Here is a 27075-nt window from a genome sequence, read left to right on the forward strand (position 1 = left end):
TGGTTCTTTGAAGACAGCAAGATTCCACTGCTTTTCTCTGTTCTGAAGAAGAGTTATGTGTGGAAGGTAAATAAGCCCGAGAAAATAAGAGGGAGCTGGACTGACTTGAAAAGACCACATTTGGAATAAAATGAGTGAATGCCAACATCCAAGCAGAGCAGAAAAGAAGAAGTTTTCACTTTAAGGAATAGCTGCTATCATCCAAAGAAACAATGTGACATGTGTAGAACTTCTTGGTGTATCAAGTGTGTTACTCCTCAGAGACGCATGGTGCACGCACACAGATCATAAGAAAGATTGCATTCGGGATCCAGCTGCAGTAAGGAGACGTAAGTTATTGTGTATATGACCAGCAAACCCTTCCTATTTACCTACGTGTTTCAGCCTTGTTCTACTAGTGAAAAACACTGTAGTCCAAAATAAGGGTAACCCCAGGCATATCTGTGACAGGCAGTGACTTCTACTGGACAGGTCATGGTTTCGTGTTGAAAGCAATTTCAACCATCCACAGTGTAACTCCATCTCCATATTTATTTCAAAATATTGGGTCTACAGAATGGAGTCCTTTTTCAGTCAAAACCTGGTCTATCAAAGGATAGTCTTTTTTTTTCCTTCTTAGATTTCATTAAATGATCAGTTCAGAGAGAAGAAATGCTTTAGATCAAAAGAATGTAATTGAGTAGGATGACTTACCCAATGTGAATTGTCTGTAAGGAAGAAAGATGTTCTTGTATACCTTCCTTACTTAGAATCTCATAAATTTTTAAAAATCTGAAAATAACCAGGGATATTTAATTTCATTAGATCAGTCAAACATATTTCCATTTACTCAACACCTATGGATCAGTCAGGGAGACGGGAACCATTCTGGAGAGGGTTGAGGAATGAGTGGGTGATGACAAGTGGAAACAGTAAGTGTGGGCCTTCCAAGAAATTTGGTTGTGGTAGAAAATAGAAGGTGACAGCTGGAGGAAGATGTGGGCTGAATAAGGTGGTTCATTTGTTAATTTGTTTTTAAGAAAGGAAAATATTATACATATATATAGCTGTTAAGAATGACCCTAGGTATTATGCTAAGCGAAATAAGTCAATCAGAGAAAGACAATTATCATATGATCTCACTGATATGTGGAATTTAAGAAACAAAACAGAGGATCATAGGGGAAGAAAGAAAAAATAAAACAAGGCAAAACCAGAGAGGGAGACAAACCATAAGAGACTCTTAATCATAGGAAACAAACAGGGTTGCTGGAGGAGAAGTGGGTGGAGGATGGGGTAACTGGGTGATGGACATTAAGGAGGGCATGTGATGCAGTGAGCACTGGGTGTTATATAAGACTAATGAATCACAGACCTGTACCTCTGAAACCAATAATATATGATATGTTAATTACTTGTATTGTAATTTAAAATATTTTAAAATGAAAAATATAATAAATCATGGACAATCAAAAAAAATGATCTAGAGATGGATAGTCTGAAGATATGGGAGAGGGGATTTGAGAGAAGGGAAGAGTCCCTGTGAAGGTAGGAGGAGATGGGACCTAGAGCATATAAGGGCTGTGGGAGGGATGAGCCACATGCAGACGAAGGGCACCTCTTCTACCGGGACTGCAAGGCGAGGAGGGAAGGACAGACGCCAAAGCAAAGTAACCATGGACTTTTTGAATTTGAGGGCGCTCCTGTCTGAATTATTTCCCTGGGTGAGTTTTTTCTTTTCTCTGTATAACAGATGAGCAAAATTATCTGTGGAGAGTGAGCATAGATCAATTTGTTTAGGAGATTTATGAATAGTAATGAGGTCCTGAGCTGGCTGCTATAGGAAAGGAGAGCAAGCAGCAGCCGAGGGTTCAAAGAATTGCTGGGCTATTTTGGGAACTCACTGATATCAGAAACCAAGACTGTGGAGCGTCATTAAAACGTAAGGTTGTGAGGTTCTTCTCCCACAAAACTCAGCAACACTGATGTTGCTCCCAGAGAGACAAGGACCAAGGGAAGCATGGCGGGTGTGGGCGTGGCATGCACAGAAGGATGATGGAGGAAAGTTGTGGACAATAATGAGAAGAGAGCTACAGGGGCAGGACAAGGAAGCCACAATGGATGGACTCACCTGAGCTCAGGGAGGTGGCAATTCACATCATCTGTGCAACTTCTTTACTTAACAAATAAGGAAACTGAGGCTTAGGGAGGTTAATTTAATCCCTGATTTTCTGAATACTGTCATCAAGCAAATCATTATAAGGTATTTCCCAGTTTCCTATATGAACTTTGTAATAAATGAGGATTTCATTGCGAGTAAAAACTGTGGCTTCGGGGGCACATGGGTGGCTCAGTTGGATAAGCATCCAACTCTTGATTGCAGCTCAGGTCATGATCTCAGGGTCATGAGATCCAGCCCTGCATCAGGCTCCGTGCTCAGCACGGAGTCTGCTTGAGATTCTCTTTCCCTCTCCCTCTGCCCCTCCCCTCATGCTTTTTCTCATTCTGTCTCTCAAATAAATAAATAAATAAATCTTTTTAAAAAAATTTTGCTCAGTCAAGAGGAACATGTATGTGCTATGCATATTACCTCTACAAAAAGCTTCCATGTACCTCATTATACATAGGGAGTAAAATATATTCCTTGTGCATCTGAAATTAACACCCTAGTTACTTTCACTGGGATATAACCTCTATAAAGGCCAGGACTTTGTCTTTTCTACAACAGCATCCCAGAAACTAGAACAGGATCTGGATGAGTAGGCATTCAATACTTGTTGAATGAATGAATATATTAAACAAGGCTGACTCTTCCCCTTGACCTCCTATAAGTACCTTAAAGTCAAAATGGGACTCACTTTGCACCCATTCTCACCCCCAAACACCTCCATCCCCACAAAAGAATCTGATCTTTCTCTGTATTACTTATTTCAATTAAAGATGTTTCCATCCACGTAGTCAACAAAGCGAAAAAACAGGGAAACACCGGTGAATTTCCCCCACCATCCCTCATTTCTAGGACTAACTGGTTCCTACGTCCTTCACTGTTATCTTAGAAAAAGCTTGATCAATACTTTCCCCTTTCAATGTTCCCACAGCACTGCTCTGTGCAGACCATCATTTCTCAACTTGATTATTGCACTGGTCCTATATTTAGGTTCACTGACCCAAATTTTTCCCCCCACTGGTCCAGTGTTATTTCCAAATATCCATTCACTGGCTAAAAATATGACCCATTATTTTCTACAGAATAAATTTCCTTAGCGTGGCCTTTAAGACTTTGCAAACTCTAATCTCTTGCTACATTTTGGGCTTTGTCTCTTTCCATTTTGCACTTTTGCCGTTCCGGACTGACCCATATTTTCATAATTTTATGCCTTTTCTTGTACTGCTTCTTCTGCTTAGAATACTTTGCCTTTTAGCCCATATGATAAAATCATAATTACTCTTCACATTTTCCCACCATTATTCATTCATCTTCTAATAAGCTTCGTTGCTTAAAATTCATACAGTGACTAATTAGATACTTTTTTGCTGCTGATGGTATTTCTCAAAAAATAAAAGCTCCTATTTTAAAAGATATGTAACAACGTTAGTGATATAAGATTAAGATAAAATGGCAAATTTAAGTTAATATTTAAACCCAGTATTACTATATTATATGGCCATAAAATATAAACAGATAGGATGTTTGACCTTATAATTAGATTTAAATAAGCCAGAATAACTCTTTCTTACGTTTCCAGTTGGCAAAATACAGAAGTTTGACTTAAAAAACAGGATAGAGGTGCCTGGCTGGATTGGTCGCAAGTGCATGAGACTGTTGATCCCGGGACCCTGAGTTTGAGCCTCACAGTGGGTGTAGAGATTACTTAAACGAATAAATACATACTTAAAAAAAAAAAAAAAAAGATAAGCTAGGACAGGGGCACTCTTAAATAGCTTGCAAGAATGTAAGTTAGTATACCCTTTGTGAAAGGAAATTAACATCTTCAAAATGTATTAATGCAGATACCAACTCTGTTTACAAAATTACTCCTTGTGTTGGCCCATTATGTCTCCAACTCTTCAGTTGCTCCCATGTTTTCCTCAGAAACTGAGATTCAGGGGCACCAAGACACTGGCTCTTGTTTTTGGCTCAGGTCATGATCTCGGGGTCCTGGGAGGGAGCCCAGTATCAGGCTCCCTGCTCAGCATGGTGTCTGCTTAGCGATTCTCTCCCTCTGCCCCTGTCCCTCCCCCCTCACTCTCTCTCTTAAATAAATAAATAAAGCTTAAAAAAAAAAAAAAGAAACAGATTCAGATAGGAATGGGTCTTAATGTGAATTGGTAGGTACTTCAGTAAATAAATCTTGTTCACTATGGTTGTATGCCATGAATTTGTTTCTTCTGGATAATGCAGTTTGTGTTTAAAAAAAAAAAAAAAAAAGGAAAAAGGCCCATGAGGGGTTCTAGAGAATAAGTTATCCACAACCAGAGGATTTGTAGTGGCTGGTCAGGAAATGTGAAACAGGATTTGTCTCCAGGCAACCTGCATTAATACATAGGTGCTGACCATATTTGTCAAGATTTGCAGGAAATGGGTGGGAAACTAAAGACGTTCCTTCCATGGTATGGTAATCAGTGGTAGCAGCAAAGGGTAGCTTGGGGAGTAGTTCCCTTGTCCCCCAAGCGCCCCATGAGAAAACCATGTGCTAACTTATAAGGGTGTGCTTTCTATGCAAACAGGCCAAACAGGCCTAGAGCAGTGTTCTGGCTAAATGCATCATCTGGATTACTGTCCCCAAAGCCTCTGGTCTAGAAATTCTGGAGTTACTACTGAAGTTCATCAGGACCTGAGTTTGACATGTCTACCATCACTACCAGAGAATTAAATCATAGGAAGTAACAAGAAGTGATGGAGGGACAGCTGACCTTTTTGGTTGTGTTTTATTTTTAACCTGACTTGAACAGGTTTTCACTTAGGAGGAAAACATATATCCACTGTAATTGGTTTCCCTTTAATAACTTCACTGTAAAATAAAACAAATTTCTTTTATTCTTTTCTATTTTAAGTTGATCTTCCTCTTTTCTATATTTGGTGGCTAAACTGTTGAGTGACTGCTGTTTTCTCCCCTTTGCTGCTCTTGAGCATGGACTTGGTTCTTTCTGGTGATTACAGTCAAGGAAGCATTTCTAGATCCTCTATAACTGGCCTGTAGTAAACCCCCCACATGGCCCCACATTCCCAGTTCTTGTGTTCTGAAGGTCATCACACAACTTCATAACAGTGGGCTGTAGAGGAGTTCACTCATTACCCAACTTGACAGTGAATTCTGAATCCCCTACTTCCCAGAGGGTGTTTCCATTTCTGCACTTGCCTTTTCTTTGTCCACATTTTTTTTTTTTTTAAAGATTTTTATTTATTTATTCGACAGAGATAGAGACAGCCAGCGAGAGAGGGAACACAAGCAGGGGGAGTGGGAGAGGAAGAAGCAGGCTCATAATGGAGGAGCCTGACGTGGGGCTCGATCCCATAACGCCGGGATCACGCCCTGAGCCGAAGGCAGACGCTTAACTGCTGTGCCACCCAGGCGCCCCTTTTGTCCACATTTCTTGCACATGCTTTGGCTATCCAATACCTGAACTCGCCTCTGCTAGCCTTCATTCTTTCTTCCCAGAAAGCCTCAGGTGCTTTCTTTCCCAGAGCTAATCTGGTATAGCAATGAAGAGTCCAGACCTGGAGTTGCCTTTTGGGGTTCAAAACCCATCTCTGCCACTTAGTAGGAGTGCCCTCTTACCTAAACCGTACCACTCACTTTAGCCAATCTTCTATGCCTCAGTTTCCTCAACTGCAAAATGAGGATGCTAACTTAAGAGTCTCTACCATGAAGAATTCTTAGAGGTTCTCACAAGTTATTATTTGTACCTCACAGAGAAAATACTGAATATATGTCAACTCTCATTATTACTTCAGAGACACTTAGTTCATCCCGGGAGGAAAGGCAGTATCCATTGTTTAAATGGAATAACTCTAGTTATGTAAATGTCACATGGAATATAGAATATACAATAGGAGCAATTGACCACCTACCGTGAGATAAAGACTGTATAAACATTGGAAATCCTTCTCTACATCTTGCGCTGAATTGAGTTGACATTAGTAAGTTTAGATTACCCTGTTGGGCCCTAGTTCTAGAGCCAGAATTTCCAGCTATAGTTTTATCTCCGTGCACTTCTAGCTCAGCCACAGCCCTGTCCACAGCCCACAGTCCACAGCAGCTGGATACTGACTGCATCTGCCACATTGCTAGGGGCCCACTTTGATCTAGGGCAGTCACAAAAGATCCAGCCAGCTCCTGGTATACGATTAATTTCTACCCAACTTGGGTTAGAGACACATTAAGACCCATGAGAGGTGGGGAGAGATAGAAGGTGGAGGGAGTGGAAACAAATCTTCAGCTTCTCAGTATACATTTTCCTAAAGCCAGTCCTCTTTCCCAGACTGAATCCACTGACAGCTCAGGGTTTCCTTTTTTTTTTTTTTAAAGATTTTATTTATTGGGGCGCCTGGGTGGCTCAGTCGGTTAAGCTTCTGCCTTCGGCTCAGATCATGATGAAATCTTTAAAAAAAAAAAAATTTTATTTATTTGACAGAGAGAGACACAGAGAGAGAGACACAGAGAGAAAGAGAGAGAGAGCACAAGCAGGGGGAGGGGTAGAGTGAGAAGCAGGATCCCTGCTGATCAAGGAGCCTGATGCGGGCTCGATCCCAGGACCCTGGGATCATGACCTGAGTCAAAGGCAAAGACTTAACCCACTTAACCAACTGAGCCACCCAGGCATCCCAGCTCAGGGTTTCCTAAGCTAAAGAAATTCCTTGTGAAGAAGACTCTTTCAACACAGACTCAGAAAATTGAAAAAGACCCTTCAAATCTTGAGTGACAAGACTTGAACTTGTCATGTTTGGCCAGGTCGGATCAGGACAGCAACAACAAAAGAAAAAAAGGAAGTTCATCTGCCTTTTCTGATAACATCTGCCAAATGACTGTGAGCAGTAGTTTGTGGCTTTAAGGATGGTTGTAAAATAAAGACTTTATTGATTTTACAGCTTGGGATCAGTGCTGCCACCCAAACCTGCCACTTCCGTGCATGTGGTTTCTTGATCACATTTAATCTCCTGGTGTTTGGCACGCGTGGAGCCATCAAGAATCACATACAGTTGGGGAGGTTATATAGTGAACAGGACACTCAGCTGACTGGAAAGTGGGGACTAACTTCCAGTTCTATTCTGCTTATCTAACTGAGCACCTTGGCTCAGAAAAGGATGCCCCTAGAGGAAAGGGTACTTTAAAAAAATTCTTTCAAAGGTACTCCACCAGCTAATGCACAAAGATGCACTGACCTCCGTGGGCATCTTTTACTATTTCCCACGAAGGTAGTCCGTGGGATGCAGCAGCAATCGTAGTGGACATTTGAGCTCTCAGAATTCTGATCCCCTTACGTACAATGGGTGAATTCTCCATTATATAGATCTTCAAGAGAAACAGGGCCCACCAGGTGCAGCAGGCCAGGGTGAAGGAATAGGACCAATCACTTGCACATTCCCTGGACTGTGAACCGGGGGTTAGAGGTGCACAGAAAAGGGCAGGGAGAATTCCTCCAAGCAATAGCAAATTCCAGTTTCCAAAGCAGCAGAGGCAGGAACAACAGGAGCTGGAGGAAGCATCCATCACCCAGTGCCACAGTGAAGGCTTTGCAAGCAGGGCTGCCTTGCACTCAAGGGCTAATTACCCAGACTTACAAATTACATTGAGTTCTGCCAGAAAAAGTTTAAAATGGCCATTTTGGGTCCTACTCCAGTGAGTTTGGTGGTTGCACAGGCTGCTGCAAGGTCTCCCTTATGTCCAGCCTGCTTTGCCATCTGATTCTCCAAGTTTCTCAGCAGTACATTCTTTTTTAATTTAAATTGGCCTCAATGGTTTACAAATAAAACTGTTGAGCAGGGATTAGGAGAGGGGGAGTTTTGATGCTGGTATAGCTATCACACAGAGCTAAAAATTATCCTAGAAATGTCATCAGACAGGACTCCACCTTCGTACCATGACATATATAGGTGCACCTACTTCTGGGCCAACACTCAGCTGGTGTGGGATCCAATCCTGTCCCACCATCTCAGGAATCTTAGAATATCAACTATTCCTTGCTTTCTGGTATATTTAAACTACTCTTCTCAACTAGATCCTTCCTGTCAATGTTTGAATATGACCACATAGCTCCAAGGGAAATAAAATGATGTGCCTTGAGCCCACATGACTGAGCTATTGCTCTATCTCACAGTTTACCATGTGGGGTGTCAGAGTACTCTGTGTTCCAAGAATGGATTCTAGGTGTGCAATGAGACATTGAAAGGTAAATAAATACTTGGTAAACTAGAATCTCTAGGAGTAGGACCCAAAATGGCCATTTTAAACTTTTTCTGGCAGAACTCAATGTAATTTGTAAGTCTGGGTAATTATGTTGTCCTTCATTTCTGGAAATTTCTCCACGTTTTTACCTCAAATGTCTCCACATTTTACCTCAAATACCTCACATATTTACCTAAGAAATTACCTCAAATATAAAATTTACCTCATCCCCTTTTGCTTTCTTCTGGAAAGCATCTTAGGCTTAAATTAGAGATTCCTCTCCCTACTCAGTATCTCTTAAATATTCTTCCTTATTTTCTGTCTCTTCACTTCTGTAGGTTCTCATGATTTCACCTAGATTGTCTACAAATGTCCCAGGTCTTTTATCTGCTTTATCTATTCTATGGTTTAACAGATATACTTTTCAACAATTTTTTTAAAAGATTTTATTTATTTGAGAGAGAGAGAGAGAGCGTGTGCATGAGAGAGTGAGCACAAGTGGTGGGGAAGGGCAGAGGAAAGGGAGAAGCAGACTCTCTGCTGAGCAGGGAGCCCAACATGGGGCTCAATCCCAGGAGCCCAGGATCATGACCTGAGCTGAAGGTAGATGCTTCATTGACTGAGTCACCCAGGCACCCCTCAATGATTTTTATTTTCAAATTTTTACTTGGTTCTTTTTCCCCCATAATGCCTTATTCTTGTCCTATGATTTTCAAAATTATTTTTAGACATTAAAACCCTTTCAGACTCTTCCATTATTAAGAGTTCCTGGGGGGTGCGCCTGGGTGGCACAGTTAGTTAAGCATCCGACTCTTGATTTCAGCTCAGGTCATGATCTAAGGGTGATGAGATCAGACCCTGTGCTGGGCTCCCCACTCAGTGGGGAGTCTGCTCGAGATTCTCTCTCTTCCTCTCCCTCTGCCTCTCACCCAACTCACTCTCTCCGTTCTCTCTCTCTAAAATAAATAAATAAATCTTAAACAAAAAAAGAGTTTCTGGGTATGGTTCTTCCATTTCTTGTGTATGCTGATACTATCTCTCTTTCTTGCTGAAGTAAGTCATCTTTTGTGCTTTGTGAGCTTATCTTTGGTGGGGACTGTTTCCGTGAAAACTCCTAACATCAGTTCTAAGTTTGCCTCTCTTCATGTTTCATTAATTCCAAACCAATTTTTTATATATATATTTTTTTGGCTCATGGTTTCTGTATGGTAAGATAAATATAAATCAGAAGCATTCATCATACACAACATGGATTTGAGATTCAAATTTCTCTGGGACGTCTTTCCTGCATTCTTGAGATGTCCCTGAGTTGTCAAGGGATGTATTCTCAGCCATTTTTCCCAATGAAGTGACTCTTCCTAGCTCAACTTTACATACAAGAGAAGGGCAGCCCTACCCAGCCCTTTTTAGGCACAAGGCCTGCAAGGGTTGACTTCCATTCCTAAATGACCATTATAATTTCCACCCCTAAGATTTAGGTCTGCTCACAATACCCCTGTAAGCTGATTCATTTCCACTCTTATTCAAGATTACTTGCTTTGAGTCTCCATTGCAATTTGAATACCCAGATAGTTTCACATTTCTCCTTTGGGATTTTTTACATATGTTTTTAGATTTGTAATGTATTTTTCTGTGTGACCATATGGCTTGTGTGGGAAGGGTGTCTCCCCAAATCAATCCAATCTGTCATCTTGATCAACAGTCTGCACTGACATTTTTAACAAACTCACTAGGTAAATCTTATAGACACTAAGGTTTGGAAATCACACATGAAGTTTGAAAATTACTACATTATGGAATTCAGTACTTTCTTTTTACCACTCTCCCACCCTCACCATCCCACAAACACATAGCCTGTTACTCAAATTCAACTTACTCCCTAAATATTCTTGCCTTTCCACACTCCTAACTCACTTGAACCACTGAAATGATTTCGTAACCGAAATTCCTGCATCTAGACTTTGTCTTTTAAAATTGTATGCACCTCATACCATCAGGGTGATCTATCTATGGCATGTATTTGTCCAAGCCTAAAATTCTTCCATTTCCTACGAGATAAAGCCCAAATTTCCTAGGATATAAAAGATCACCCATTATCTGGCCTATATCTCTCCCGTTTTTTATCGCAATTATCTTGAACGTGACCTCATGAGATCTCCTATATAGACAATGCTTATGAACCTGAGTCTTGTGCATATTGGAATGACCTTGTCTTTGCACCTCTTTCTAATCCATTCTATGCATGTTTCAAGACTCAGATCACACAATATCTCCTCTAGGAAAGTGTCTTGCACCCTCCAGGCAGGCTAAGGATCCCTCCTCCATGCACCCAAAGGATCCTCTATACATGCTCTTCCACGAAACATTATACTGGAAGTTAATATATGTGTTTCTCACACAAGACAAGAGATTCCAAAGAGAAGGGATTATGTTTTATCTTTGTATTCCCAAAATCTGCCTCAGAGGTTGGCACATAACATGTTTATTGAACTAAACTAAATTATTGAGAATCCCAGAAAAACAGCTCTCTCTAATGAACTGGAGTCTCTCTTAAAATTTTATCTGCTTTGGAATGCTCAACCTGGTCAGAAAAACACATCCTCAAAAGTCTTCATATAAAAAGTTTTTTAGTAGATTATGTGCTTGGAAAATTGGGGTCAGTCCAATAGAAATGTTCAACTGTTGTTGACATGCTCTGTTGGCTCTGCCAGGTTGACAGAAATACCACTTCTAGTATAATCCTCATCAAACTTACAGTTTTTTCCCCATGTGCTCTCTCATAGAAAAGAGTAATAACAGTCCCAATGAAAAATAAAGAGATTGAGAAAAGTAATAAAGAAACAGATTCAGTATTTTCTCTCCTTAAAAATATGCACAGTGCGAATCCAGTTTGGGATAGGAAAAAATCAAACTGAAACAATACAAATGAGCAAAGACTGGCTAGTAACTATATTCCACATTAAACCTTTTCAGACTACTTTAGATTTCTCCTTTTCAAATATTGGAATATCTTGGAGTATTTTGAGGTCCTACAAGATTTTTCCGCATAATGGACAAAATTAGGTTAGCCCTCAAAGATCTCTGAGATATTTTATGCCACAAAAAAAGACATTTCTTTTTCTTTTCAGCCGCGTATGTGTGTGTGTGTGTGTGTGTGTGTGTGTGTGTGTGTGTGTTAAGTGCACACAGGGATTATCAGGGGATTTAAAGCATTCAAGAAGCATGAGCTACTTTTTAAAAACATCTTGAGTTACTTTTATACAAGAAAAATAAAATACGATTTAGAGCTAAAAAAGATTTTCTTGAAATATCCTTTTCATTGTCTGTCCCCCACTTCATTTTGAACACTTGAGGCTTAAAGCATTTAATCAGGATGAGTTAATTCATCCATATGTAAACCCTGAGGTGGTTTAAAAAATTCCATTTGTCATTAGAGAAAGTGAACATCAGGCACTTGCCTCCGATTGCTGTGTTGTTGACAGAATTGGGAACAGGACTTAGAATTTTCCTGCTAGATGTCTTTGAAGCTTATGAAAGTCATTGAAATAACTTTGAACAATGCAATGAGTGTGAAAACAGGGATAGGAACTTTCCTTAACTTTGGTGACCTGAAAAGAGTTCCAAGGGAATTGTGAGTGAGAAATAAGAATCAGAGAGACTGAGTGTTTTTTTTCCCCTCCAAGCCAAAGAGGGAAGTAGTGCTGGAGCTTTGAATGGCTTGGTTGCAGTTTGGTACTGTGATTACTATCTCTACATTTACCCTAAGGAAGGAAGGAGATGTACCCCACACATTCCTTCACTGCACTGCCATCCCATAGTATTATTACGAAACCTAAGATTTCTTTGCTCCAAGGAATTCCTTTCTTCCTATAGCTGAAATTGTCCATCTATCAAAGAATGACAGACATGTTACATGGACAAAGTCTGCACAGAAACCTCCCCCAACTGCAAAATTCTAGAGTTGCTGCTGTCCCTACTTCCCAACTCATACTCTTGCCTGCCTCAGTGCCCTCACGTATACAAGCACACACACACGTCCTCAAGACACTCATACTGCCTTTGTGGCCAGCACCTGGCTCTTGTCTGTAGATACTTCTCGAGTTGACCTTTATAGATGTGCATATCAGAACCACCCAAAAAGTTTAAAAACTAGATTATCCATCCCACATCCAAACTCTCTCAAATTATGATTGAGCAGGTCTGGGGAGAAGCTTGAGCTGATATATTGTTTCAAAACCTCCTCAGATGTGCAGATGTCAAAGTACAGAACAGGAGGGGAAGCCTTAACAGCCCCCTTCTGAAAGGCCAATGAAAGAGAAAGAGAGGCTCATCACTGAGTTAGCTTGTTTGATAATAATCTTCACCTATGTGTTTCTTTTCTAACAACCACTGGATATCTATCAATTTTTACCCACTTCTTATGCTATTGCATTCTTGAGTTGAATCTCCTTAATGACTCCAGGCCTGTTTGGCTGCAGTGGAATTTTGCATTTCCTAATAAAAGAATTTTAAGTCATATTGATAGTAGCAGAGACCTTTTCTCTATAAAAAAGGCAGGCAGGCCCTATGTCAGACATAAAAGGCATGATTTTAGGATTGGAAAGGATCAGATTTCTAATTTAAAAATCTATGATAGAAATTGTCTTACCAAAATCATTTAGTATGGTCTGAGAGTGCTCCTAAATATCTTCCCACTTTAGGACCAAAGTACTTGGTTAACAATGAAAACAAAAAGTAAATATTTTTAGGAAAGGAAAATGCAATTTGTAATCAAAAGATGAAAAGTTTCAGTTCATGTTAAGAAAGGCAAGTATTGTAATTACTGTATTTCTATGATCACGATTTCGAGAAACGTCTTCCACATAAGAGCCAAAAAGTGAAAGCAACCCATGTGTCCACTGACAGATGAATGGACAAGCAAAACTTGATATATGCGTACAATGGATATTATTCAGCCTGAAAAGGGAAGGAAATCCTGTCACATGCTACAATATGGCTGAACTTTGAGGACACTAGACTAAGTGAAATAAGCCAGTCACCAAAAGACACATACCATATGATTCTACTTATATGAGGTACGAGAGTAGACAAATTTACAGAAACAGAAAGTAGAATGCTGGTTGCCAGGGTCTGAAAGCAGGGAATACAGCGAGGTGTTACTTGATAGATACAGAGTCTCAGTTTTTCAAGATAAAGTTCTGGAGGTTGGTTGCATGACAATGTACATACACTTGACACTACTGAATAGTATACTTAAAAATGGTTATGATGGTAAATTTCATGCCATGTGTGTGGGGTTTTTTTGCCACAATTAAAAGGAAAAAAAAAAGAAATGTCTTCAGGTGAAAAGCCAAGACTCAGTAATTGATATTGTCAGTTTAGATAAGGCACTATAGAATTTAAATTAAACCAAGTAGAAGTCAGTTTTGATTTTAACACATGATATGTGAGCAAAATTAGGGACCATATTATTTATCTATTCATTCTTTCAGACAGTCAAAAATTATTTATTTCTTGTGTATCTCCTGAGTTAGTTTTATAGAAGCTTGACTGGCTCTGGGTCAGCCTCATTCTTATCTGGGGAGGATTAGATTTAGTCCAGGGTGTCGCAAGTATATTTTCTGGGGTCCTGATATTTCCAGACCTGAGTGGTTTCCTGTCAGGCCAATGTTGTTCCCATTACTACTAACAATGACCTGGAAGTTCCAGGCTAAAGCAGAACTGATCAAATATGGCTCCTGGAGGTTTTCTGGGTCAGGACCAGAATAGAGACTCACCATTTGTCTAACCTGGGACATCTTCAATCTGTTCCTGATGAACAATTCATCTGATTATCCCTAAATTTTGCAATGTCAGACTCTGGGAAGTTGTGACACCACTAGTCACTAGCAAGAGATGAGGCAAGTGGCTTTAAGCCCAGTCCACATGCTCCCCTCCCTACCCGTTATCCTTGCATATCTGAGACAAGGGTGTGTTGATGGGAACAGGCTTGGAGGTCTACCAGATAGGACTCTGAAATCTAATTATATTTCTGTTTGAGAGTTCAGATTCATGTGCTGTCTTTTCACTGCTAGCTTTCTTAATGGAATTAGACAAAGTATCTTGCTAAAGAGTGAAATAAGAGAGACAGACTCGTGGGTCCAACAAAGCCAAGGAACGATCTGTGTTTGATGCCTTGTTTTATAGCAAGGACATTTGTCTGGACTTGTTAAAATATGCAATCTGAAACTAGCTAATATCTACATCGTAAAAGTTCACATCATCACCACACCTTTCCCTTCCTCTCTGACTCTGTACAGGCTATTCACAAGCATCGAATGTTTCCTTCATCAGGTTATGCCTTTACAACCCCATCATGCATGCATGTAACTCCATTCACACATAACATCAGATTCTGAAATTAATCTTTTGTTCTAAGGAATACTGAAACTAACTATATATATAAATCCAAATATCCTTATCTCTCTACCTATGAAATGTGGCTTTGTGACATGAACAAGACATCTTCTCTAAATAGTGGAGAAGGACAAGACAAAAATGTTTAACTAAACATCACAGCTGGAACATTGTGTATGAGGAATAAAACTGGATTTAGGTTGCAAATACTGCTTAATGTTGAGGCCATTTCCTCCAAGTGCAGCGCTCCCACGAGAGCAGGATTCACACCTTTTGTATGAAAGTTTTCAGATGTAGCAAACCACTATTTCTTCCATCATCTTTAAAGGTTTATGGTATAGGTTGCCCCAGTGGTGAAGGACAGGAATTGCAGGAAAACCCCAAGGGAGAGACTAAGAGAACATTGTCAGATTATAAGGTTTTAGCTCAGAAAAGAGTGATTTTGTTGCAGTATTGGAAATGTGGTTTTCTTATCATCAAATGGACACAGACCACAATGCCACCATCGCTAGATAAAATGTCGTCTACTACACATGCGTCCTCAGTATACATTCATAAAAAAGCATAAACATGAACAGAAGTGGAGAGAAGACAACAAAATATCTTTGTGGTCAGACCACCAGAGACCTTGCCTTGCTGCTCGTGGGCAAATGAACTTCAAGGTAGTTCAGTTTTAATCACTGGGTTATACGTATAGGTGTCATCAAGACCGTATGTTTGTAATTTATTTCATTATCAACTGTCCTTTGCTTTGTATCTCTAGCATCTTGAGGAACTTGGTTTTTCTAACTGAAGGCCAGGACACAGGTTTAGTGATCCTTGCTATACTGTCTGAGTCTTTTTTACACTATGACTTCCTGTTTATTACAGTGACTGAGAAGGAACTGAGAAGAGGAAAATCAAGAAAAGAGAATTTTTAAGAGTAGCAGTAATAAAAGAACTGTTAAATATTATCTGATGTTCTAGATAAAAGTAGTTAGTCTCAACATAGGCAGACTTATATCATTGGTTCTGGTTCTTTGGCTCAGTAGTACTAGGTGTTTGGGACTTCCCACCATCTGCTTCAGCAACTTATTCCATTCCTTTGAATTTATATTGCTCGATTAGTTTAATATTCGAATCTTTTTTTTTTTTTAGTAGAAGAGTCAAAAGACAAATCACATCTTGAGCTAGGAAACAAGTTCAATGCTTTAATTTCTGGTGATTTCTCCACATGTATTGAAAGGTCCACAGTCAAATTAACTGTCAAACATTGCTTGCGATGAACCTGATTGACACTTTAAATTTTCTTAGTGGGAAACCTGACTTGAGATTTTTAGCCCACATGAAACTTTTGTTTCCAGATTAAAGCAATTAAAACATTAAAGAATAGACAAATTACTCATTTAATTGCAGCTATATAATATTCAACTAACGGATACTACTATAAAGATTTATGCTCAGTAATTCATTATGAGGAACAGCTATCTCGGAAGTTCTAAAGAGGAAAGATTCTAGGATAAGGATGGCAGTAACAAGATTAACTAACATCATGCCACTCGATGATGTACAAAACACTCAGCCATGTACTCACTCTCATGGTTTTAACATTGTAAATAGTTTTTTACATGAAATCAGGTCCATTTCACTTTAAACTTGGAAGTTTCTGCTCTATTGGGTGCCTGGATGGGTCAGGGAGTTAAACATCCAACTCTTGATCATGACTCGGGTCATGATCTCAGGGTCATGAGATTGAGCCCCTCGTGGGACTCCACTTTCAGTGGAGAGTCTTCTGCTTTCCCTGTCCCTCTGCCCCTCGCCCCCGTCGCTCTTTCTCAAATAAATAAATCATTTTTTAAAAAAGTTTCTTCTGTAAAATTGTTTCAAGTCTGCATTGAGAAAGCAGCAGGTTTTTTAAAAAGATTTTTTATGGATTTGAGAGAGAGAGAGTGTACACACACAAGCTTGAGCGGGGGAGGGAGAGACAGAGGGAGAAGCAGACTCCCCACCGAGCAGGGAGCTCAACTGGAGGGGGCTGCGCTCAATTGAAGTGGGGGGGGGGGCTCCACCCCAGGACCTCGAGATCATGACCTGAACCAAAAGCAGACACTTAGCCGACTGAGCCCAGGCACCCCAGAAAGCTACAGTTTTTTTAAACACTGTATTTCATCAGAAAAAATATGTATTGCAGAAAACTTCCCAGAATTGCTTTCTCTAAATTCTCTTATACACTGTACAAAGCTTTTCCATGCTATTTGAGAATCATTTCTCCTCTTATGAATATTTTCCTTTCCTCTATTTAGAGTTCCTTATCATTTCTGAAGTTGTCTGAAGGCCAGCTCTTGTACTCACCGAGCTTGTATTCCCTGTAATTTCTCTGCTTTGAGGGCAGAGTGGGATTTCTGAAGGAGAGAGATACTTACTGAGAAGGTTAACTTATTAGGTTCTCTTTACCACACCAGAAACCCCTTCAAGGTGATTTAAGCACCTTGGTGCTTCAGCATCTCAATTTTCCAGTCTTCAAACACATGCCTTTGCTTTATGATTCAAGGTAAGTCACAGATGGCCAATAGCGGCTGACTTCCTCCCAGAAGGCAGCCTTAGTCAAGTTCAAAAGGAGTTCTGGGCACAGAACAGAACAAAACAAAACCAAGTATCTGTCCAATTATAAAGTCATTGCAGAGGAAAAGCTTTTCATCATCTTTATAATCATGTTAGGAGAGCTTAGCAGTATTTTTACAAGACAGACATGGGAATTCTTTTTCCCCACCTGTGTATTCTGTCCTCTGGTTTCTGTTCTCTTCCACCCACGTCACTTTTTATAGCAATTTGCCAATGACACCAACACCTGTACAGGTGGGGCCGAGAAACTGAAATTGCTTCATATACAGCTTTGGCCCTTTAGGTTCTCTCTGTCCCCAGGGAAGATTGGACTGGAAAACACCTTCCTAGTAGGATCTGTTAGGTGTGACAATGCACTCCACTCTCTGTTCTCAGGGTGTGATTTGAGACTGTAAGACCAAAAACTGGATTTGGCTTCAGCAAACACTGGCTACACTTTCTTTTTTTTGAGAGGCCTATTGAACACTTGGTTTTGTTCTGTGCTGTGCACAGTCAGTATGAAAACTTCTTTATTGCACTGTTGGCACCATCGATTTGTTCCTTCTCAAAAACCTTGGTTGTCAGCCTGATTAATGTTTACTGGGTAAGAATGATGAGGCAGGGTTACACTCACACAAAAAAGAGCTCGTAGACGATACCCCTTAATCTTTAGGAATGAGTTTGTTTGAGTATAGATATTCTAGTGCTAGAGGAGGGCAAGTTGACTGGTTGACATTGGTCCAGTTCATTTCTTTGAAGTGAATGGGATCTCAATTACCTAACAACTCTGCTTTCTATCAAATGTAAACCCCATGGGTACTGTAGAGAGTGACCTGAATTCAGTCCTTCCTGGCTCTCTGTGTGAAGAGGGATTTAAGGGAAAGGTGCCTGCCTAAATAACTATTTTTGACACTGGGATCTTATACATCAGGGATTTTAGTTGCTTGTCAGTTTCCAATCATATACCCATTTCATGGCCCTTCAGCTTGTATGGCCAAGGAGCAACATGGTATAGTTGGGGGCGGGGATCCACAAACACTGAAATGAGGAGTCATAAAATCTGAACTCGAGTCTTGTTTCTTGCAGTTTTATTAGCTGTGACTTTGGGCAAATCATGTCATTTTTCTCTACTTATACTTCTGCATCCCTAAAATGCTAGGGCTGGACAATTTGATTTCAAAGCTTACACTCAATTCTGTTCCACAGAAGATTCAGGGATTCTGTTTTCCTAAATCATGCTTGAGGGGTCAGCCCATGTCTCAAAGCTTCATGATCAGAAGTTGGGACACTTCTTGCTTTAAGAAATGGATTTATAAATAGGAAATGTCATCTTATTTGAACTGCTCACAATGTAAGCAACTGGGTAAGACACTGAGGCATGCATGGCGTAGGGATGGAAGGGACCGTCTAGAGCTGGATCGCTCAGATTTAAATTGTGAGTCACCATCTTCCTTTGGGAAAGTTACTTAAAGCTCTCTGTGCTTCAGTGTTTGCATCTAAAAACGGAATTAATAATAGTTCTACTTCATTGGGTTGCTACAAAAATGAAATTAGCTAGTACATATCAATTTCTCAGAACTATGCCTGGCATATTATAGGTGGTAAGTATTAGCTTCTCTCTGGAACATTTCCAATAATAGTCTGTATACTACATAGAAGGAAGGGTAGCTTATGGTCTTTTAGGGCAACAAAGTCCAATTTTTGGACAGTTGTGTTGTTAGAAACATCTATCTTATCATTGGAATTCACTCCAAGTGTAAGTTATCTCTTTATCTTGTATTAATTTGTAACTTGTCTTACATAAACACTTACACAGACATTTCTGGAAACTAGGACATCTACGGGCAAACTCCGCCTCTGTCTCTAATAATTATTTATCCCATAGAGGGAAAGAAATGAGAGTTGGCTCCAACTATAGGTAAACTCTTCCCCTATAGTGAGTTAAGACGTTTATCTAAATACTGGGATTTTCCTCTCTTTTTATTAGAAATTCCAAACTCTATGGGTGTAGAGAACAGAATTAAAATTTATTTTTATAGCATGTGGTAACATAAAATAAGCTACTCAAATGGGAGGGATATTGCAAAGAACTGAAAAGTGTCAGCTATGATTTCCAAAGTCTGACCATTGGTCATGAAATGTCAACAGTGGTCATGTGGAGCCAGACTCTTGGTCAAGGTTGAGATGAGGCCTAAAGGTTTGTGTATTAACAATTCCCCCCATGACCTTATTAAATGAAAGAAGACTAAGCTACATTTTGCTTTTGTGCTTCGTCTTTCATTCAAGGTGTTATATAAGAAGGTTTCATCTGATCTACTCTTTGTCACTTTAGATGACTGAACAGAGTGGCCACAATCCCCAGGATCAATTCCAGATCCTCTGATGAGAGACACTAAGAGGGCTCAGAAGAACACTGGGCACAGATAGCCCTTAGCTGGGTTCATCAGATCTTTCCTTTGTTTCTTAGGTTCTCTGGCAAGATCATGGGAGTCCATGCTACAAGTGTCTCACCACCACACTTCAGTGTCACTCTTTTATAACCAAATCTGGTTTATTGCCTTTCTACTTGTACTAATTGGAGCCACTCACATTCTAACTAGAAAAAGTTAGCTTTAAGCAACTTAAGTAATGGTGCTATTGATTAGTGAAGCTTTATGATACCATTGAGAAGAAAAATCAGCCTTTGTTTTTTTTTTTTAATGTTTTTTCATTATATTATGTTAGTCATCATACAGTACATCCCTGGTTTCTGATGTAAAGTTCGATGATTCATTAGTTGCGTGTAACACCCAGTGCACCATGCAATACGTGCCCTCCTTACTACCCATCACCGGTCTATCCCATTCCCCCGAAAAATCAGCCTTTGGAATCAGAGGAACTCGGTTCAAGTCAGTTTAGCTACCTACTACTAAGAGACCATGGTTACCATGATCTACTCAAGTTCTCTGGGCCCTCAACTCTGACCTACAAAATAGAGACAGGATCATATGTAACAATTAGGTATCGTCAATAAGCAGCGGCTGCTGGGAGTATGGGTCAAGGACTGTGAAGCCACGTAGGCAACCCAGAGTAAAAGAATTCCCAAATCAAAGGCCTGCCGTGGAGTAGAAAGGAAGCTACAAGGCACATATTTGCCATTCCTGGACTTCTAAAATATTTACCTGAGGATAGCATAAATACAAAACAAAGTAAGAGTCATGAAATTGGTTTTTTAAGCCAAGTTGTATCCAAAAGCTACTATCACTTTTATTAGTTTTATTATTAACAATGGGCTATTAGAAAAGAAATGAAAGGAGAAATCTGCTTATATGTTCTATATTCAAATCAAATTCTCTTTTATGTCCTTGGTGAGCATTTTATCAGGGGCCCTCTGGAGACAAAAACCTGTCTTTGTTATATATGCTAAGTAAAGAAGGTGGGTTGAATGGGGTGTACTTAAGACAAGGTGGGAAGCAGCTATGCTCCAGTAAGCCTGCCACAGATGCCACAGGCATCAAGAGGTAGGGTTTTAGAAGGCTCCTCACATCATTCCATCACTACATCAAAGTAGGCAGCCACCTACTTTGCCAGGCATCGGTCCAGCTCTGGCAGGAGACTGGATCAAGGCTATTTGCATATCTGTTTTCAGGACATTAAGTGTTGTCTACTCATACAAAGTGAGAAAGAGATCAATGCAATCATGGAGAAAGCTTAATTTAGGAGAAGGAAAAGAAGGGGGAAGTGGTGGAAGATGCAGAAGGAGAAAGAAAGAAGGAAAATCTTGAAGAAAGAGAAATCTTGCTTTCAATGAAATACACATTTTATTTCCTAAAGCGTGACAAAGACATCTTTAGAAAAGATTCTTTAGTGTTTCTAGTGGAGGGTTGAGAGTTTCCCCGATGTGTTTCAAGAAATAATAACAAAGCAGAAAGACCTATCAGCCACTGAGCAAACATAGTAGTGGGTACTGTCATTTATGTGTTAGGTTACTGACTCCCCGCCAGCTATATGATATGGGATCAAGGGCCTGGAGATGCGATATGCCCAGCCCAATTTCTCACGGCCAATAGTTGACAAAGCCCAGCCTTAGAATCTGAGGCCACAGTTCAAAGTGTGTGGAAACACCAAGAAATTTTAAACAATGCTGGCAACTTTGTGTTGAAACTCGTCTATAAATAGTTCCCTGATGATTTTGAATTCCCAATGACTTGGTATAATGCAAGCTATTCAGCAATGTGATATGGATAGATATTTCCTTTTCAAAACATTGCACGAATACATGATTTCCTCCCTCTGTCCACCCTGTAGGAGAAGTAGGAAAAGAGCAAGGTAATAGGAATTTACCTCCAAGCTATAAAGCCTTCCTCTCCTTTCAGTAATCATTGAGGGGAGTTCCTAGTTACTAAGGAGACAATAACAGACTCCATTAGGTTCCAGTACAACACTTGGGTTGCCTGGCTAGAGAATGCCAGAAAAGCAAAGGAAAATATTATCATTGCTGAAATCATTTGATGTCTATGAGTAATAAAAAACATGTTGGCAAACTGAACTTTTAGAAATGCCCAAAGGGTTTGGTTAGAGCTATGAATTAATGGCATACAGCACTTCTGTCTGGAGAAAAGAAAAAAAAAAAAGACAAAGATGTTAAACTCTTTAAAAATTTATCTGAATGATTGAAAGGTCCCAACAGAAATCAATTTAGGTTCTTTATTCAATTTTTAACTTAAATCAAAATGTGCCTTCCCCATTCCTTTATAGCTTAATAATAAAGTTTGCACATTTTGAGTCACAATCATCCTTGAATTCTAAGGGCCCCGCAGGCCTTTTTGACCCTCTTATGCAACATCCCACAAATTCTAGAGTTATTTTTAAGGGATCCCTGAAAACTGTACCCACCTTAGAGACTTTGAGGGCTAAGGTGTCCATTCATGCATGTGCTGTGCCCCTCAGAGGCTAGAGGAAGCCAGAGGTGGAAAGAATTGGGGGTAAGCCAGACCTCTAATTACTTCTCGACCCAGGTCCCAGAGGTTACAATGGGCCTGCCTGAAGATGTTCATCCAGTCTCTGCTTGATCATTCCCAGAGCAAGAGGCTTTTGCCAGGACCCATCCTATCTTGTTATGAATGCAGCTCTGATTGTTGGAGGGTGCTTTCTAGTGCTGTGCCAAAATCTGCCTCCTCTTGAGTTTTTTACCCATTGTTCCCCATGGTATCTCTAGAATAATACTATTTAACTCAACTTCCTTTCCTCTTGAATAGTACCTTATTACCGAAGTCAGATGTCGTAACTCCCTTGTATACTGTCCTCTCCAAACTAAATATCCTCAGTTTCTTTCTCAGATCATATGGCAAATATACAAATATTATAACAATAACAAAGGCAAAACATATGATCACCATAAGAGAAAGACAAAAAGGTGGTCTCGAAATTGAATTTTTTAAAAAGATTTATTTATTTATTTTAGAGAGAGAGAGCGAGAGAGAGACAGAGCGCATGAGCAGGAGGAGAGGGAGAGAGAGAATCCCAAGCAGACTCCCTGCCAAGCACGGAACCAGATGAGACGCTTGATGTGGGGCTTGATCCCACGACCCTGAGGTCATGACGTGAGCTAAAACCAAGAGTCAGATGCTTGACCAAATGAGCTAACCCAGGCGCCCCTGGAAATTTGATTTTTTTTTTAAGGGAGTTAAGTTTTTGTTTTTTTTTAACTGAAAAGCTGAAATGTTTAACTGATATTGAGAAGCATCATGTCTTTCCACTAAGACATATCCATCAAGTCACTCTATCCATCAAGTCATCCTGTCAAAACAGAAATGTAGCTTAATAAAGTGACAGCACACTAGCTCCAATGGCCACCTCACCAAATCTCTCCAAGTTGCTTTTAGTTTTTGCTTTTGTTTATTTACTGTCAATGCCTACTTTGAGAAAAGTTTCCAGAAAAGTACTGATCTGCATATGAATCACTGTGATACATTCTGAAAAGAATGTGAATACCATCTATTAAGAATTAAGAGGAAAGCAATGTGAGGAAACACAAACTTTCCTTCTTATTCCTCTCAATATTTCATTATAAAAAATTTCAAACACAGAAAAGTTGAAAGAATTTTATAGTAAACACCCATATACTTAATAACGAGACACAATTACCATTTTGCTATCTTCCATTCATCACCTATCAGTATCTCTTTCCATCCATCACCGCATCTTAATTTTTTACGTATGTCCATGTAAGGTGCATTCATCCACACACTTAACCCTCATGCGTCCGTTTGCACACCCTTATCGTTATCGGGTTTTTTCTGATACTTTTAATTAGCACTCTCTTCTAAATCCCTTTGCCACTCTTGCCCTCATTTCCTCATTTCTGTATCATTCCTCCCACTTTCTAGCCCCAAGGTTCTAAATGGTAAAAACAAAGTGTGAAAAATCTGAACACCGGACAGTCTTGAAGTAGCATCAGGAAAGGATGCTGAAGACCACAAGAGGCCTCACAGAGGTCATCGTGAACGAGCTGGCACAAACCAACTTATAAGAGGGGGAGGTATCGACGAGCGTGCCAACCTAGTAACTTACTATAGAAAATACACGTAGCTATCAAATACCCAGGCCCAGGTATTTCTTGATGAGCTCAGTCTCTCTCTGAACTAATCTATAGGACGGGTCAAATGGGTTTTGGTGAACAGAGACTCAGAGGAAAGGAAATAGTAAGAAGGTCTTAATGGCATGGAGCCTTATCAGGATTAATGTTTCAACAGCTGGCCAGCACCATGCCTGACACCGAAGGGGTGCTTCATAATTAGTACAAAGATAAAATGAATACGTGAATACTAACTACACTCTAAGGGAACTGCCTAACAGACGAGAAACTCATGTTGTGGATCAGAACACTTCTCACCGGGGCTGTGCTGCTGAACCATCCAGATTCTACCCCTCCAACTCCCGTTAAAGAATTTCCATGACTACTATTCTCATTTGAAAAACACATTCCCTTTTAGCCACATGTATACCATTAATTCAGCTTTCGTGAAATCCTAACCGTGCTTTGGTCTGAAAAGACAAACTCTTTAAAATGCGTGGTCTATGTCTATCTAATCCCATCTTTGATGAACTGATTTTACTGGCTTTACTCTCCAAAAAAAAAAAAAAAAAAAAAAAAGGAAGTGATTCCCTGCTACCTGAAGTTTCCCCTGATGTACAAAAACCATTATTTTCCCTATCTCAAGATTTATGTCTGATAAGAAATGTTAGTCATTTATATTCTGGGCTTCCTAATTACCAGTTCACGAAGACTTGGCAAAGTGAGCTCTTCAGTGGAAAAGCAACAACACCTCAAGTGTAAATACAACACTTTCCACAACAGTTTTTCCGCAGTGACAGATAAATCTAATTCTGACAAATCAATTTCATTTTGAAATCCATAAAAGGCGCTTTCTAGTCATACAGTCTCCAGGTGAATCCTTTGGTTAGGTAACAACTTCCTAAAGTAGTTCTTTCAAAGGCTTAGGTGTCATAAATCAGATTATTTTATAGCAAGCAATTCCTGTCTTCTATTGCTTAACGATTTGTACCCCTGACCACTTTCCCTACGTAGATACCACAGCAAATATCTGTAAATGTCAGCCCTTCGTGGTAGCATCACACTCTTCAGAGTTTATAGGAATGCAAACCTTTATGGTATTAGGGTAGAAAATGACACAGAAGCAAGGCTCTCTGAAACAGGCTATTTCATGTGAGTTTACTTACAGACTGAAAAAATATCAGGCAGTTTTAGGCATTGGCACCTCAGTGGTCAAATACCAACAGCCAAGTAGAGTTGCTCTCTAATTGCCTCTATTATAAGCAACTGAAATACAAGGTTCAGATGCAGATTAAGACCTTTAAGAGGGTAAAAGATACTCTGATGTAGAGAGTGGCTTTTGTCGCTGGGCATTGGAACACTCTGACAGGAGCACATGCACTCTGTTTCATAGACCTCAAAAAGGACTGAAGCTAGATAAACAGGGAGCAGTTCACCGAAGCTGGGCTTCAAAGGCCATGTTTGTTCAGACTTCATTTGTTCTTTTTATTCCTTTGATGCATCTGTCTCTAGTGACGGAGACTCTTATTTTTTCAAGAAACTAAAGCACAAAAGGAAGCTGAAAAAGCTGCAAACTGATTTGGCAACAGCTAAGCAAGAGGCTGCCATCACAGTCCTGGAACTCAATGAGAAGATAAGGACTCTATGCGAAGGGAAGCCAGCCCCTAGAGGTCAGTATTACCATGTGACAGTCGCACACCGGTCCTCGGTCTTGTGTGAGGTATATAGTTTTATTGGCCACAGATCAAAAAGAGGGCCACAGCGCCAGGCAGCATCCTGGCCCAGCAGCATGCTGGCCTGGCCTGGCCTGACCTCCATTCCGCGTGAACAGCGGACATGACACAAATTACTGACTCCAGGCTGGGTTCACTTTCACTGCACGTAAGGCAGAGAATGAACAAGGGGTTCCTTGGAGGAAAAGTCTGTGAAGTTGAAGAGCTGGACTTAACAGATCTGATAAGTGTCTTTGCACAAAAGCTGGGTGGCAGTGAGGGAAGGGGAGCGTCTAAGAAAGACCTGAGGGATGAAGCTCTGGAATGGAGCAAGGAGAGGAGTTTGTCTTCAAGTGTAGACAGGCTTGTATGCTCGGGCAGGCACAGGGAAGTGAAAAAGTGAGTCTTTGAACCACCAACGAATGAATGCGCCAGTAACAAGCAGGGAAGGCTGGGTCAGGATGAAATCTGGGTGGTTCCAAAAAACTGTAATGGCCACTATGGTTTGGAGTTTTGAACAAGTCTTCTCTCAGGGACCAAAAACATGCATCGGGGGAGGGAAACCCCTCCGACTGTGGTCATCAGGAATGATACCAGTTAGCATTTAATAGTACGTGCCAGGCATTTTGCTGAGCATTTCACATGTATTTAATTCTCAGAATAACCTCTGAAGTAAGTACATTTATGGATTCCAGAAGAATAAGCGGAGGCTTAGGGATGTTGATTACTTTGCCCCAGGTTAGACAAGTGTGAGCAACACCCGGGCAGTGAGCCTCCAGCCAGCCACTTGCCCTACCCAGTGCGCCTGCGCACCTCCGACGCAGAAGGCTCTTCGTCTCTGCCCTCCGGCAGCGATATCCAGCCTCGTTCTGCCTGGGGAATCTCTTGGAGAACTGTGGTTCCCCGGATAAATGTCTTCCTCTTGTGTGTGGCACTCCTGTAAAGCCAGAAACATGCCATTATTCTTACTCTGGCTTCCTGTATTACTCATAAATAATTCTGGAAAAAGAGGAGGACCGCGGAAATAAATGGAGGAGGAGAAAGTAGGCAATGTGGTGGCTTCGGAAAGGGAGACACATCCAGCATCCTGGCCACGCGGTGAACCTTTAAAATGAGTTTGGTTTTAATTTTCTATTCTGAATAGCACTTTCCCAGGGTTGAAATGGCATGTAACACAGTCATCTTGAAACACATGCTAAAGGTCAGTTTGTTTTTCTCTTTCCGCAGAACATCATGATAGCTTACGAATTTGCTTTTACCACCATGAAAACTTAGAGAATAAAATCCATTCAAGGATCTAATCCATTTAAAGGTGTTTATTCTAGGGCATCATAGCCAGATTTCAAGTTAGTTGCATCACAAGAAGCTAATAATGATTGGACATCACATTGGAGAAAGTTCTCCAGTTCACCTGAGAGAAGCTTTCAACTTCTCAACTGTATTTTGAATCTAGTGAAAAAAGATC

General features: G+C 40.3%; 1 protein-coding gene across 1 annotated transcript in view; it reads left to right on the forward strand.

Moving 5' to 3' along the window:
* CCDC192 (coiled-coil domain containing 192) overlaps positions 1 to 27075 on the forward strand; it is a gene marked incomplete at its 5' end in the record, with an annotated part of 160368 nt that overhangs the window by 74668 nt on the left and 58625 nt on the right. The window contains one exon of the mRNA XM_048220745.2: positions 25436 to 25568. Within this exon, the coding sequence (XP_048076702.2) occupies positions 25436 to 25568 (133 nt within the window). The remainder of the gene's footprint in view (positions 1 to 25435; positions 25569 to 27075) is intronic.

This window comes from Ursus arctos, unplaced genomic scaffold (genome assembly GCF_023065955.2).
Source record: "Ursus arctos isolate Adak ecotype North America unplaced genomic scaffold, UrsArc2.0 scaffold_5, whole genome shotgun sequence".
NCBI classification, from domain to species: Eukaryota; Metazoa; Chordata; class Mammalia; order Carnivora; family Ursidae; genus Ursus; species Ursus arctos.